Genomic DNA, 16,990 nt, shown 5'->3' with positions numbered 1-16,990 from the left:
CCTCTTCTTCTATATTGGAAGCTATCTATTAGAGGAAGTCTGTAGGGCTTTGAGTCATTGTGTCATATTTATATTGGTTAAAATGCTAGACCAGAAGTGAGGGAACCACGGCCAGATATATCATCTGGAAGACCCAGAGCAAAATGAAACTGCAAGGCTCCTGGCTCAAAAAGCAGAAGAAAAAAATACAGTTAAGGAATTAAAATATAAAACTTATTCCTCTAAAAATAGTTTATTATTTATAAAACATAATAGGGTAATACAAATTGTAAGAAAATAATTATTTTCATGACATAATTCTTACATACAAAACAATACTTTATTTTGTGATATGTTGATTGATAACACAAAATTTTTGACTTATTTTTTTGCAACCTCAGTTCTTAGGCCATCAAATTTATACTTTTAGCAACTTTATTTTAAATTAATAAAATTGAAAGTAAGATCATTCAGTCTTTGGAAATGCAAAGTCACAAATAATTTTGATTTATTTTGAGAAAGATCTTTCGGCTGATGCAACTATTAATGCTGCTGTTAAGAGTGCAGTGGGGAAGGTGTTGGGAGAAAACCCTGTTCCTGATGTTGGGTGCCCACTGGCAATTCATCTTCCCTTTTCTACTCTCTGGAAATATAGTCCCTTTAATTTTTGCACAAAATATATTTTTCAGCAAACAGTCTTTATAGCAGAAAAATCATATGATATAAAATGTTGTAGTTCTATTTCACATTAATTAAATGCATGTGGGTAAAAGTTTATTTTTCTATATAAAAAATGTAATCTCTGATGATGGTTACAGTTCCCTTGTTATCTGTAATATAATCTTATGTAGTTTTATTTTTTTAAGGAGAACTGGGATCTTTGTTACATGTTTGAATTTTTAATTTGCAATTCTGTATTTTACCTGACCATAATTGGTTAATTTAAATAATTAAATAGGCCCCCAAATAAAAAAAAAAGTGCTATATAGTTACAGTATTATACACTTTTATACTATATACAATTATATAGTTATGGTTATAAAATTAACATTAGGTTAATCCTCTGATAAACTATTTTAAAATATAAATTTTTGTACTCTAGAGCTGACAATTCTTGAGGAACAATTTTTTCTAAAAAGATCTATCTCCTTATACAAATAGTTTTATGTAAGTCTAAATTTAATTTTAAATGTATATTTACATAATGGTATCTTAAATGTTTCCTCTTACATGTCCTGTAACTTGTGATGACTTCATGATTTGTATATAATTTAAATGCCTATTTATACATTTTCTTACTCCACTTTCGATTATGAGAAAAATTACTTAGAAAAATCTTTCTTGTTAATAAACTGCTCATCCAAAGTTTTGTATGGAAATAGTGTTCATTTTCACTGAATGTGGCAATCTTTAAATTCAATTTTTATTTCCAAGCCTGTGAATATTTGCTTTGCAATGTTGTAGCAGTTTTCATAAACAGAGAGTCCAAACTCAGAAGAATTCTAACAACTGCCTTATGTGCCTTACTGCAATACCTGTATACATGCTTCTATTTTGTAATGTTTTATAGACAAAGTGTACTGTGTGATTGTTCCTGTCACGGTGCTTAGGCCAGGAAGTTCATGTTTGAGCAGATCCCACCAAGACGGGTCCTGGAGATGCACAGGGGACCTGGGCTCCCACTGGGGCTCCCAGGCTGCATCTGGTGGGGTCTCTCCCCCCCTCTAGGCAGGGCCAGCAGCACTGCCGCCGCTACCGCTGCAGCTACCACTGGGTTCACTCCGGGCTCAGGTCCTGGTCCCAGCCACGGCTTCACGATGGCCCGGCCTGCCCGGTGCCCACACGGACACTGAAGTTTAGGCCAGCTGCGTGGTGAGCACGCTGACTACCACCCACAGTGGTACCGCCTGGGAACCAACAGGACTTCCCTGGATTTCACTTTACCTTACCAAATAAAATTAACTTACAAAATGAATATATATCCAACTTGTAAAATGAAAATACATTTTTTGTAATCCTTTCCCTGTATTACACGGTGATAAGAAATTATGATCTCCACAAACATGTTATAAAAGTTCTGCTACTCTAAAATATGTGTAAAAACTTTTGTAACACCGTGTATGTTATGTCCTCTACTATCTAGTTTCTGCCAGGTCTGGTAAACAGAACTGCAATCTACAGACATTCATGCTTTAGGACCAAGTCCGGTCTGTGACCTTCTGCGAATATGAGCCTCAGTGAGAATTCATCATTAAGGCTCACCATTTCGGTACCACTGGATCTCTGGCTGGAAATGTTTAATTTCAGGGGTGATAACTACACGGCAGCCCAGACTCATTGTCTCGCCTTCTCGCCCGAAAGACACTTCAAACTTGTCATCAAAGTGGATCTCAAACCTGGACGCATAACCGTAAGGGGTCACGGCAACTGGGCACAACAGAAACAAACATCAGTAATTCATTTTTTCTCATCAAAGAGACATAAGCATTTTAATGAGCACAGGCCGAAAGCAATCACAACAAACCTATCAAATGATTTATAAATCATAGTTTCAAATTTTCCAGCTATTGTATCTCAATATAAATCAAATGACAAGAGAAGGATCGGATTTGGGATATGTTCTTCCTTACTCCGACCCAGCACCCCTTCTTGTGCATGGGATTGATACCAATGATTACAACTAGGCATATTAAAATTAGGAGCCATTCCATGAAGTATGGAGAGACATCAAGCCAATCAGTTAGGAAAACTGACCCATGAGTCAATATTTCCATAACCATTTTCAAAACAACCACTTATTTTTTAATGTTTGGAAAATAAGAATTTGGGGCTTGACTACCATTTCCAGTCTGAACAGTGTCAGCATCTAGTTGCTGAAGAACCATAAGGGCTTTACTTTTATTGCTTCCCGTGAAAAGAAGTTCTGATGCAGATGACATGATCGAAGTTCACAAATTTATAAATTACTATGGATCAGAATACTAATAATTTGTTATTAAACCACACTTAGAGCTCATTTTACATTGCATTTTGTAAATTAGTGTATGCATTTATTCATTCATCATCAAATACTACTCTGCATCAAGTTCTAGGGTCCAAAGATAAAAGGTCCAGCCTAGCCTTCAAGTGGCTCATGGGTCAGTGGGAGCAAACAGTTAACAATTAGTGTCCAGTGAGTAGATGCCCTTACAGAGGGGTCACAGCCTCCACCCGGACACATAACCTAAGTAGGTGGGGGCTGGGGTACAGTGGGGGGCCGACAGAGACTTCTTAAGGAGATGATGCTACACTGGATATATAAGGATGAATAAGACTGCCTTGATACAGTCCAGACTCTATATATGTGTGTGTGTGGTTAAGTCACACTGCAGGTTTGTATAATGATTTTTCTCAGCTTAAGGAAAGAAAGACTTAGAAGCATTCGTCATTTTTAGCCCATCACATGCAGGCTTTTATAAAACCAGAATAAAGCAATTATAAGCAGAAGGAGACTACAGTAGCCAAAGAATCTAAAAAAATAAAACTAACTACAGGTAGTATTACGTATATGTGCTAAATCACTTCAGTCATGTCTGACTCTTTATAACCCTATGGACTATAGCCTGCCAAGCTCCTCTGTCCATGGGATTCTCTGGGCACAAATACTGGAGTGGGTTGCCATGCCCTCCTCCAGGGGATCTTCCCCACCCTGGGACTGAACCCACGTCTCTTATGTCTCCTGCACTGTCAGGCAGGTTCTTTACCACTAGTGCCACTTGGGAAACCCATTACATACATACTAGCACATATTATAGACTATGCATTTATTTTTGGGCTTCCCAGGTGGTGCTAGTGATAAAGAATCCATATGCCAGTGCAGGAGATGGAAGAGACATGAGTTCCATCCCTGGGTCGGGAAGATCCCTTGGAGGAAGGCATGGCTACCCACTCCAGTATTCTTGCCCAGAGAAGCCTGGGCAGGACAGAGGAGCCTGGCAGGCTACAGTCCATGGGTCACAAAGAGTCAGACAGAACTGAAATGACTTAGTATACCTGCATTTATTTCAGTGTTATGGAATAGCTTATTATACAGTATTGTACAGAGACGACACAGAAAAAATATTTTCAGACTTACAGCTGAGGGGCAAGATGGATGCCCCCGAATGGAAGCGAGTATCATCAAGCTCTCCCTTGTATCCTAGAAAAGAAAGCAGCAATTTTTGACAACTGCTTCTTGACCTGAGAATAAATTTTTTTAAAATACACTGTGAATGAAACAAGTCCAGCAAACCTACTCTTTACCACAACCGAAGCATATGCTGAAAGTTCTCCTTTGGCATTCATCGCCGAGGCCCGGTACTGAGCTGTGTCTTCAAAATCACACCTGAAAGAACAGAAGGGATGAGTGCCCGGTGCAGTGACACTCCTGGTACAGTTGTCCCTCAGTGTCTGCAGGGGACTGGTTCCAGGACCCCCGTGGATAACAAAATCCAAGGAGGCTCAAGTCCCTTAAGTCAGTGGTCCTCAATCTTTTTGGCACCAAGGACCAGTTTCATGGAAGACAATTTTTCCAGGAACGGGGCACAGGCAAAGGCAGGGGGCTATTGGTTCAGGCAGCAATGGAAGTGATGGGGAGCGGCAGATGAAGCTTGGCTCACTTGCCCACCACTCACCTCCTGCTGTGCCACCCCTATCCTAACAACCATGGAATGGCACAGGTACTGGTCCTCAGCTGGGGGATTGGGGATCCCTGTTTTAAGTAAAATGGAGTAGTATGCTGAGGCCTCAGTACCCATGGGTTCCGTCTCTACAGATAAAGCGGGCCGATGTAACTCCTGACTGTTTTGTCAAGGATCTCTTTGCTAACATGACACATAGCACATCATCGGTTAACACACCGCTCTTTGGGACTCTTGACAAAGCTACACTTCCTAATCAAGTTCCCTGTGGGATTTTACATAGGCCAATAGATCTACCTACCAACAGCTATAGTCCACAATGATCCTAGCTTGAGTTAATTTAAAATGTCCAAAAATAAAAGCCAACAAAGTGTTGAGTATATGGAGCATGAACAGTGTGATGAAAAATTGGTTTAAAGTTGTATCTGGAGCAAAAAATGTCTGGTCATGTACTTTTGTAGCAGGTAAGACCCGGAGGGGCCTCCCTGAGGATGGGTTTCAGTCTGGCTGTTATAATGTGATGGAGAGACAAAGAAACAACCTCTCCTTATAGATGCCCAAACAGATTCAAGTTTGTCTAATGTGTGGTTCTGTGTTTTAGCCTCAGAGTACAAACATGTTATCTGTCCCTCGATTCTACAAATGTTCTGGCCCACAACACAATACAAGAAGTGCCATTCGGAAGTTCCTCTAAGTTATGATGCAGACATAGGGATGTCTTGGGAAACCTGGGTTCGATCCCTGGGTTGGGAAGATCCCCTGGAAGAGGGAACGGCTACCCACTCCAGTATTCTGGCCTGGAGAATTCTATGGACAGAGAAGCCTGGAGGGCTACAGTCCATGGGGTAGCAAAGAGTCAACTCGACTGAGCGACTTTCACTTTCACTTTAGAGAGAGAAGGCTTTTATGCAAAGATGAACCGGCTAAGATTTCAAAGCAAGCTGTTTTATCGTTGCCAGGGTTCATGGTCTTCACTGTTCTTCTTTAGTTTCATTGGTGAAATTTTAATTCTTGTTGAAATTTTACAGACATACATAGAATCCCAGGTGGGGCAATATGGTTGTTTCTTCCATAGTTATTTAATTATAAAGCAACCACACAGCTCGTTGCCGACTTGGTTGAATCACCGACTGACAGAATGGATGGGTCCTTAGGAAGGGGTCCCTGCTTGGAGATCATCCCAGGGTCCCAGGGCTCTGCTTGAAGCAGAGTATGACCTGTGCCAACCTCTCTGATCTGAGAAAGCTGTATATCTCCTGAGATTAGAACGACTTAAATTCTACTTTGACTTCACAGCATGTAATGGTTTTATTTGAACTGGAAATGCTGGGAGCTTGTGTAACTTCTTCATCCACATTAGTAGGCTTGGATTTCAAAACCATGTTAGGAGACATGATACCCCTTTGAAGACCTAGACACTTTGATGTGGATTCTGCTTTAAAATTTTTGCTGTTGATTTGCTTTAAAAAAACATCCCAGTGTCAGGCCCTGCATCCATCTGACAGAATGGGCACATAGTTTCCACGCAGTTTCTGGTGAGCTAAAGGAAAAAACAACTTCTCTAGGTCCAGCTTACGCTCAGTGTCACCCACCTCAAACTTCACTGGCCTATACTGATTAAAGGCAAATGTGTACCATGCTGGTGCAGATTTGGGACTCTGAGAAGACATTTGAATATAAATGCCTATTTTGTAACTTATTTTTCTTGCTAATACCTGAGAAGAACTCTCAAGTACATAAAAGGATTGTTGTTTAGTTGCTCAGTCGTGTCTGATTCTTTGCGACCCCATAGATTGTAGCCCGTCAGGCTCTTCTGTCTATGGGATTGTCTCAGCAAGAATACTGGAGAGGGTTGCCATTTCCTCCCAACATAGGGATTATACTTGAGTCATCTGCATTGGCAGGCGGATTCTTTAACACTGAGCCCCTGGGAAGCCCATACAAAAGGTTAAATAGATACAAATGAATTTTTCCTCCTCATCTTTGACTAAATTCATAAGATCACTTTGGGCAGTAACTTGGGCTTGGTAAGAATGTCATGATTATCACTCATAGGTGTGCACCAAGAGAAGCAATACTCGGGACTGTCCCCCATCCTGATACCACCGCGTAGGGAGGAAGAAGGGAGAACCCCCCGCCAAGCAACTGTCGGCAACATACACAGACCGTGATGTTTCTTACGCGATTATCTCCAGAGTGTGCATTCCATATCGGCTTTCGATGATATACTTTCCAGGATGTGCCTGGACATTTATTGGCACCTGGTTTTTATACCTATGAGACAATGGAAATGAGGCGAAGTAAGTTGAGGTGCGAACAGCTTCATGATTAACACACACAATTGTTCCTCTTGAAAAAACATCTGTAGACATAGCACAGAGGTCAGTAGGAGAGTCTGCTCAATAAATAAAAATAAAATTCATTACAAGTATCATAAACTTTCTTGATGAATGTGCTTCCCTCCTCCATTACAAAAATTACATTAAAGAAGTTGGCCATTCACAACCTTGTGTTTGTATCTTGCGTACATAATTTTGAGTGGAAAGAGCCAGATACAAAAGAGTATAATGATTGTTTTTACGTAAAGTACAAAACAAGAAAAGATCAATTAATGCTGCTGGAAGTCAGGGCAAGGGGCAGGGATGAAGGCGGTCCCTTGGGTGTTGATAATGTTTGGTTTCTTGATTTTGGTGCTTGTTACCTGGGTGTAGGTGGTCTACAAAAATTCATCAAAGTTCTACATTTATATGCCATACCACCCTATTTTGTGTACATATTATACTTCAATAGATGAACTTAAAAATGAAAAGAAAGACAACCATTGTTGACACAACAGAGAGAAAGGCTTTGAGTGGGTTTTTTGTTGGCTGTCTGTGTAGGATGAAAGCAAAACATCCTTCCCACTGACATTCCTGCACATTGTTCAAAACCTTGTCATTGCATTGAAAGCTCATTATATTTGTTTTATTCTGTCATGAGCAAACATAGCTCTCAGCTTGGAAGAACTTAGAATATCAGTCATGAAAGAAAACTACTGATAAATAGAAGCTAAAAGAATCTCTTTTTCTGACTGCCGATCCCTGGCGAAGCCTCTCAGTCTGGAGAGGCAGGGGCTCCCTGGAGGGGCCCCTCCTGAGACACTGGCCCCTGAGTCTTCACCTTGATTCATCACCACGTCCTCATGTTCTCAGTGTGTGCTCAGTCGTTCAGTTGTGTCCAGCTCTTTGCAACCCCACTGACTGTAGCCAGCCAGGTTCCTCTGTCCATGGGATTCTCCAGGCAAGAATACTGGAGTAGGTTGCCATTTCCTACTCCAGGGGAGCTTCCCCACCCAGGGATCGGACCCACGTCTCCTGCAGCTTCTGCATTGGCAGGAGGATTCTTTACTGTCTGAGCCACCAGGGAAGTCTCATGTTCTCAGTAGCCAGTAGCTGAGGCGCTGGACCTAGCTTTTCTGCTTAAGCCATTTTCTGCCCCAAAGGGGAGCTAAATTTCATTTGTTTCCTTTTCAAACATTCCACTTCATGTGCATAGTTATCACAAATAATGCTAATAACCATAATAGAGACAGTATTTACTGAGAGTCGGGAAAGGCTCTAAGTACTTTATGTCTAGATTAGTAAATTCAATCCTCACAACAACCACATAAGGTTGCACTACTTTTTAAAGAATGTAAATATATTTTTATTTGGCTGCGCTGGCTCTTAGTTGCAGCATACAGTATCTTTAGCTGTGGCACACGAGGTCTAGGTCTAGCTCCCCAACCAGGGATCGAACCTGGGCCCCATGCATTGGGAGCTCAGAGTCCCAGCCATTGAACAGGGAATTCCCAGTGCTACTACTTTTAAAATCATTCTCCAGATGAAGAAACCCAGGCACAGAACAGTTAAGTAGCCTGCCCCAGCTTTAACAGCTAAAACAGCAGAGCTGGGATCTGAACCCAGGCGGCCTGGCTCCTGACAACATGGGATGCTTCCGTTTTCCAACTGGTCTCTATTGGCTGTTACTGTTTAGTCGCTAAGTCATGTCCAGCTCTTTGCCACCGCAGGGACTGTAGCCCACCAGGTTCCTCTGTCCATGGCATTTTCCAGGTAAGAATACTGGAGTGTGTTGCTGTTAACTTCTCCAGGGGATCATCCCAACCTAGGGATCAAACTCACGTCTCCTGCTTAGCAGGTGGATTCTTTACCACTGAGCCAATGGGGAAGCCCCGTTCTCTATTTAGCTGCATTTGATTTCTTCAGATTTTTGGACATGGTTATAAGCATATTTGGGAGCAAGGAAAGTTACAGAAAGGGAAAGAGAAAGGAAATAATCCTCAGCCAGTCCTTTCCTCTCCCCAGCTTGTGTACACACACACACACACACTCACACTCACGCCCTATGTCCCTAAAATGCACCCTTTTCTACACTTTAGAAAATACACCATTCTCCATCTAGCAAAATTCCAATTCATCTTTAAGGCTCTGATCAAATGCCACTTCAATAATCTCCTCCCTAAAATTCCACGCAACAGCATTTCCACCTCTTCACATCAGTGTTACTTGGTTCAAATGGGAAGGTATAACGTTAATCAAATTACGGTTGGGTAAGTGCCACTTCTGCTAAACCGTGAGTGCCTTGAAGATGGGGACTCTGTCTGATCCATATTGATTTCTATTCCCACTCTCAAGGAAGCAGCCATCCCAGGAAAATATTAGGCAGTGTTTATTATACTGGACTGCACAGAGTCATTGGGTAACATCATAAATTCAATTATGCTTCTTGAATTTTGGCAAAGGAACAGAGTTCTGACAAATCCATCCTTCACAATATGGATAATTAAAAATTAGTGCAGATTAAGAAGGTATGCTGAGGCTGTTTGTCTTGGTTTCCTTGGATGTGAAACAGGAGGGTGGACTGGGAATCACAGCTGTGTAGCAAGTGTAGGGGCACAGCCTTCTGCCCCACCCTTGGGAATCATTCCTAGCTCTTTCTGACAGTCCAGAAACAGCCTCAGGCAGCTGTCCCCCCACAGGGCTCCAGGCAGACAGAACTGTTTGATCTGAGATGGGCTGTAAAAAGCAATCTGCTGGCTGCTCTTAATTTGGAACATTCCTAGTTTGGATGAATGACAGGGTCGAACACATTAATCATGAGCATGTTCTCCTGACTGAATTGGTTTAGGTCATTTCACACCTGACTCAGAAGCTTCTTTTTGCTCAGTTTTCTTTGTGCTGGGGTATTTGCAGTATTTCTTCCCAACATAAGAAGATATAAAAGACACACCAAAGGTGTGTGGCCGGTGCTACTTGACCAAACAACTGAGTGACACTTGATTTGGCTTCTGACCAAAAATGATGTTCATATTTCTATAAAGTTTGGATTAAAATAGCATTTGCAGCTCTTAGGCTTGCGTGAAGCCTTCCTGGATGCATCAATATTCCTTGTCCTTCAGTCCAGCAGTTCCCAACCTTTTCAGCACCTGGGACCAGTTTCATGGAAGAAAATTTTTCCACAGAGCAAGGGGCGGGGGGTGGTGTCAGGATGATTCAAGTGCATTACACTTATTGTTCACTTTATTTCTATTATTATTACATCAGCACCACCTCCGATCATCAGGCACCAGATCCCAGAGTCTGGGAACCGCTACTCCAGTCCTGTGTGACTTAGTATCTCAATGCCTTTGCCTCAGTTTTCTAATGTGACCGCTTGAAATAGATTTCTCTCGCTCTCTCTCTCTCTCTCTCTCTCTCTCTCTCACACACACACACACACACACACACACACATTTTCTCTCCACTGGGACTCTATATGTCAGTGTAAGAAGCGCCTGTTTTAAAGCAGCACACGAAGATTAAATGAGGAAGCTATTCAGATCTGTTCTCCAAGGAATTCACCTTGCGAGGCACTCGGGTTCAGAGCCACTTGTGATTGTCTTCAGTATCAAATCAGAGCAGAGAAGGAGAATTTGAGGCCTGCTCTGTGTACACTTCATAGCTTGTTATTTCTGGAAAGTGAAATTCCAAACTGGCCACTCATCAGCTAATTTTAGAGAGTAATCTATACCCTGGGACTACTTATCAGGTTTCTGAAATTCTTGTGAGTATTTAGATGTACACCCTTTTCCTCATCATTTTCATGTAAAGTGTATGAACGACTAGTTAATGAACTTCTGTTACACATTATTTCTAGAATAATACTCTTCATTTATGTATGTAAAATACCCACTTAATTTCCCCAAACAAATGTCTGTCTGGATACTAGGCTGAATTTGGTAACAAGGGGTTACAGTGAAAGCTCTTTGGCTGTGTAACGTGCGGTCAAACAAAAGGACTTCACTCTCACTTTTCTTTGTCAGCAAATAATGCTGCCAAAATGATCTCTATCATGCTGAATCCCCTTCCCTCAAAAGTGTGGTTAGAATGCAACCCTATTGTTTTGAACAAACAGCCATTACTCACTTTAAAAACCAATTAGCTGAAAGCTAACTCTTCTATTAGCATAGAATTTGGATGTAAATAAGAAAAATCTAAAATAAAATCCCAAACCCTTATACTTCAAAAGTAATTATAAATAATTTTTAATATTTTAAACGCAGGTTGTTTTCCTACAATAATATGGCAGTAACTGCTAAATTTAAATACATTGTGAATAACTCTAATCTTGTAAAAAAATTCAATGCATTAATTCTACTATGGAATTTATGAATTCTCATAATTTGCAAAAATAAAATAAGACTTTTCCAAATCTCCAGACTGTTCCTAAAATACATTTCTCACACTATCTTATCCCTAGGTTTTGAACTATGATCATGTTCAATGACAAGTTTCTTTAAGTGTCTATTTATCTTCACACTATCCCTGAAGTGGCAATGACTTCAGGGATAATGTGAAGAATTTCAAATATGTATTTTAAGTGTCTTGCGTGAGGATCTAACCCAGGTGCTAAGTTGCTCCAGTCGCATTCGACTCTTTGCAACCCTATGGATTGTAGCCCACACATACAAATCCGAAAACTAGGGCACTGAGTGTGTGAACACATGAGTGTTATGTGATAATAACAATACATTGTTCCAGGAGTTGGTGTGAGGCTCCCTGAAGATTATATAATCCCAATTTTCACTGACAAAAATCAATCTAGACTTTGGGCTCAACACGCAATTAAATCTGGCTCTCTAAAAAAGGAGGGGGTACAACTAATTTAATTCTTTCTTTTAAAGAGAACTTTTCTCCCCTATTTCATATAGTTTCTTACAATCTGACCAGGCAATGCGAGCATATGATCCAAGAATCAGAAAATATAGGGGTGCCCAGGGAACATTCTCTTTTCTCACACCTGTCTGCTTTCTGCCCAGCTTCTCCCCACAGCTAACTGTTCTCCTTAGGTTCTTTTTTTTTTTTTTTTTTTCTCCTTAGGTTCTTATATGTCCTTCCAGAGCTTCTTTATGCAAGTAATAAAGATACAAACAAATGCTTTTCTTCCCCCCATTTACAACAATATACTGCCTATTAACAAGTTATTATATAAATATAACCTATTAAATTAAATAACTGGTTTTTCACCACATATATATTTCTCCTTCTCTGTTGGCTAGCCCTCCTTCTGGATGGCCAGCTTCACTGCTGTGTCTTCTGCAACTAACTTTTCTGCTGCACCCAGGGCCCACAGGCTTCCTTCTGCTCTGAAGGTGAACTGGGAATAGGGCAGTGCTGCTCAGCATCTCTGCACCTGGCCGTGATGAGTGATGGTGATGAGTGATGGGCCCGCCTGTCAGTAAGCGCTCTCCAGGTACGCTCTAGACTCCATCCAGATTTAGTCAGTATGCAGGGGCTGGCTGAAGAGCAGCTGCAGCATGTTGATATCATTTGTTCAACCTCAGGGATTTCCATGGCCTGAGGGTGCCAGTGGAAACCTGGAACTAAACGTTCCTTGGAAAGGAGTCTTAGGGAGTCAGACCCAGGGCACACATGACTTTGAAAGCTGTGGCTTAGGACCTAAAGGCTCAAGCGGAGACAGCACAGCTGCCCGCAGCAGCATTGGAAACTTGTTTCTGTACTTGACCTTCTTCTATTCAGGAAGGTCGTTCTCAGTAGTTTCTCTCATACTTGTACTCAGAGTCAGGCTCAGGAGGCTGCAGCTCGGTACCAAAGAGACATCAAGGCCAGCAAATTAATCACCAACATCTTGGTTCTCGCTTGAGTTGTGGGTTCCCTGTTCATTGAGGGGGAGGATGCTCACTGAAGATTGTGTAATCTGGACCAGCAGCTTGCAAAGTAAATTAGAGCTTCATTCAATGATTATTTTTTAAAAGGCAACACACGCAGGAATGTATTAATATGTTAATCTCACATGAAATTGACTCCCTGAGGTGGATTTACCTTGAAGCTAGTGAAGTTGAAGTTGCAGGGTCTCTCATCAGCACAGGTCCCCTTACGGACTAATGCATGTGACTAACTTTATAACCTTTTTTATAAAGGATGCTCCTCAAATCGTATAACCCTCCTGCCCCACAAAACCTTGATCTGACCTTAGTTATTGCCAGAGCCAGTTCTTAGCTATCTGCTAGCTGATTGTCCAAATTTTTAGCTTTATCCAGGGGCAAACCTTGCTCGCTAAAGGAAGGTGAACTATTTTCTTAGTGGCCCACTGGTTCTTTTGTTTTCACATTTACTTCCTACTTGACTTGTAAGGCAACAGGGCTTTGTGTGAAGTGCTCTGATTCGTCCCTCCTGGAAGAGTTTCTGAACAGAATGGATTTGTGTTCTCCAAGCACCGAAGGGGGTGCAGGAACTAGAGAAGGCTTGTCCCAGTCAACGAACAGCCTTCCAGTCCTTCCTGAGACAAATCTCGTCCCTGTGCTTTTGTCTTTGATTAAAATGAGCCCTGATGCCATAAAATTCACATGTTAAGGAAATAAATATTTCAAAGCCAAACACGAAAGATTTGAGGGGTTAATCATACTCCCAGCCCCATTAGTGAGGATAACTAAAAACTGACAGTATTTCTATTTTTAAATATGACTGGAATGTTAAGAGTTGCCAAGTTTAGTCATCTCATATTTTTTCAGTGGAGTTTATATCTTTTTGTTTGTTTTTAAATTACTCCTTTTTCTGCCCAAGAACACCATGTGAGGAGTTCAACCTCCAGTGGAATTTGAGCTCTGCCTTTGTGGAACCCCATCACTCTGGCTCAGTGACGCCATCAGTGGCACACGGCATGCTCGTATTCTAGTGACTGTGCATCTCACAGAATAAGTAAATGCTTAAGAAATTAATATTTATCTCCTAGAGATCACTTTGTATTCTTTTGAAAGTCATCTTTAACTCTGATGTTTAAAAATCAGGAAAACAGAGATAGGACACTGTGTAATAAATATATCTACTTAAAGACTCCAAGTATTCATTTACCAGTAATACATTTTAATTCATGAAACATGAGGAATTTTTTTACTCATCAAGTAATATTTCTTGGAGCTAAAAATTTGTTATTCTTTATGTATTTCTTTTTTTTTTTCCACACCACACAACTTCTGGGATCTTAGCTCCTCAACCAGGGATCGAACCCCCATCCCCTGTATTGGAAGGCAAAGTTTTAATCACCGGACTGCTGGGCAAGTCCCTCTTTATGAATTTCTACAGGAAAGTTTGAATTTTTTCTGAGGTAAAAAGTAATCAGTTTTTAAAAGGAAATGTCCCTTTTACAGGCCAATCTATGCAACCCAATAGGCAGAGACAAAGGCAGGGGGTAAAGATGAATGGATTCCTAGCTTACTGTCAGTCGTGTCCAACTCTTTCCAACCCCATGGACTGTATAGTCCAGAACACTGGAGCGGGTTGCCATTTCCTTCTCCAAGCGATCTTCCCAAGGCAGGGATCGAACCCAGGTCTCCCGCATTGCAGGCGGATTCTTTACCAACTGAGCCACCAGGGAAGCCCAGCTTACTATAGTATATTCATACTTTTAAAGCTTGGAAATTGATTTTTTTAAACTTCATTTTCATTGAAATATGTTCTTACACTTCTCATCTTTGTTTACTATAAGTTATTTGTCTCGGTAGTAACAGAACTGGCTTTGTTTTTCATTCTCTCACTTTCAAACTCAAGAACCCTGGGAAACGTTTATGTACAAGAAAAACTGTATGTAAATCCAATTTGGTCACAGGCAGGTTGATATTATAGGTGAATTAAGAAAAAAAAAACAACTCACCACTTGCTCCTTAAGAATAACCTTAGGTAAGGGTTTATCTTGTCAGCCTCCGTTATGTAAGCCAGGTGTCCAAACATCATTAGAAATGACAGAAAAGGGAGAAGGAGCTGGTGCCCTGTGGCAACAGTGCCATTCTCTGCAGTGTTTATACTGCGACACAGGGCATTCACCACACCCGCGAGGGTAAGAAAGCAGCATGCAAAATACCCACATTGCAGAATAAGACGGAAAACACCTTTTAAAACTGGCTTACAATCCTCTTCAGATTCCTGCTCTCCATGGCAGACTGATTTCCATGACTGCTCTCCATGACAGTTCTGATTTTAGGGGTTACCAAGTCACTGACAATTGCAATAGGATATATAATGGACGGAAAAAAGGGGAGCTTCTTCTTTATGGAATGAAAGTTTCTTCAGACCTTATATTAGAAATAGTTCCCCGTCCCATCCCCTTCTTTGTTTGGCTTTAGAAACTAGGACCTCAGCTCACATGAAGACTAGAGATGAAGCCCTCTGGGCTTTATTTCTCTAAAAGGTGGCAGTGCTTTTCATCACAAAATGTTACCAAATAAATATGCTGACTAAATTTTAACACTTTATATAAGATAAAGACCCATTTGTATAAGAGGATTATAAAGTATCATAATAAATTATAATGGATGCAAAATCATTCTTCCTTCCATGCATGTATTCTTTCTTCACTATTTAAAAAAGTTTACTCGAACTTACAGATGCTTTCACTGACTCTTGCATGTTCATAAATCCACATGTTTTCACAGGATTTAAAATTAACTTTGAGCAATCAATTCTATGAGAAGCTTTCAAAAAGATACCGTACCATGTGAGACGAGGTTCTGGCCAGCCAGCTACAGAGCAGTGTAATTTTACATTTTCTTTCTCCCAAACAGTATGGGAACGAGGTTTAATGATAAATTCAGGAGCATGGAGAAGATTATCTTCATTTAACTTTTTATGAAATGCCTCAGTTTCTTCTAACTGAAAAAAATTATCAAGACATGAAATCAAAGTAACATGTGCTACAAAAATGAAATGTAGAAATCAAAATGATCATTTTTTCATTTGGAGTCTTAGTCTGGTATTCGGAGCAAATGAACTCCCCTCATTCCTTTAAAAAAAAGACATATCACTTAATTTTTAACATTCTAAGCCTGAGCAACATATTGTACTTTCCAAAGGTGGATTTCTTAAGGTTCTCAAGAACTTTAATTTCTGTAGAACCTAAAATTTCACAGAATTTAAAACTATGAAGTCTGTCTTTCTTTGAACTATACATTTTGGTGTCTTTTCCCCTTTTTTCTTAGTTGTTTCTCCACAAGACCACACATTTCTTCATTTGAAACTAATCTATATTACACACAGGCACAATGTTACATGCATTTCTACTTTTTTAAGATTAATTTTTATTGGAGTATAGTTGATTTACAGTGCTGTATTAGTTGCTGCTGCACCAGCAAAGTGAATCAGTTATACACATACATGTAAACACTCTTAGATTCTATTCCCATATAGATCATTACAGAGTATTAAGTAGGGTTCCCTGTGCTTTACAGTAGGTCCTTATTAGCGTCTCCGTCCACAGGATTCTCCAGGCAAGAATTCTGGTGTGGGTTGCCATGCCCTCCTCCAGGGGATCTTCCCAACCCAGGGATTGAACCCAGGTCTCCTGCATTGCAGACAGATTCTTTACCGTCTGATCCACCAGGGAAGCCCATTTTATATGTAGTGGTGGCACTTATACTTTTGTAAGTTATGTTAAATTGTCTTTTCTTACCGTTTTTTTCAGTGACAGGTGATCCGCCTTTTCTCGAATGGCAACTTTCCTTGACTTCTTCTCAAAGGCCTCTTCCTGGTGAAGCGTGGACATGGACTGCTTAGATACAGAGGACTGCTTGCTGGCTGTTACTCCTTCCTCACTAGCAAGGAGATTCCTCTGGGCTATGTAAGCAGCAGCTTCTTTAATTCTTTGCTCTTCCGTGTCTGTAATTCCACTGACATGCACTTGGCTAAAATAAAGTAACAGCAAAATATGGTTATTGTGGATGTCAGTGATAAGATTGCCCAATTTCACCAAGTTCAAAGCACCAGACCTAAGATGTTGTACACTGTGCCCAAGGAAAACCTGACATACAAAACACTGGCCCATAG

The 16,990-nt window shown here is 40.7% G+C and overlaps 1 protein-coding gene across 2 annotated transcripts in view; it reads right to left on the bottom strand.

The window, feature by feature from the left end:
* MYOM1 (myomesin 1) overlaps positions 1-16,990 on the bottom strand; it is a 121,593-nt gene that overhangs the window by 80,141 nt on the left and 24,462 nt on the right. For both annotated transcript variants that reach the window (XM_006071064.4, XM_044934795.2), the window contains exons 4-9: positions 16,617-16,848; positions 15,663-15,820; positions 6,819-6,911; positions 4,254-4,342; positions 4,094-4,156; positions 2,242-2,406 (exon numbers count right to left, since the gene is read on the bottom strand). In XM_006071064.4, coding sequence (XP_006071126.3) covers positions 2,242-2,406; positions 4,094-4,156; positions 4,254-4,342; positions 6,819-6,911; positions 15,663-15,820; positions 16,617-16,848 — 800 coding nt within the window. The remainder of the gene's footprint in view (positions 1-2,241; positions 2,407-4,093; positions 4,157-4,253; positions 4,343-6,818; positions 6,912-15,662; positions 15,821-16,616; positions 16,849-16,990) is intronic.

Source organism: Bubalus bubalis, chromosome 22 (genome assembly GCF_019923935.1).
Source record: "Bubalus bubalis isolate 160015118507 breed Murrah chromosome 22, NDDB_SH_1, whole genome shotgun sequence".
NCBI lineage: Eukaryota > Metazoa > Chordata > Mammalia > Artiodactyla > Bovidae > Bubalus > Bubalus bubalis.
This window is presented reverse-complemented; position numbering and strand designations above follow the sequence as displayed.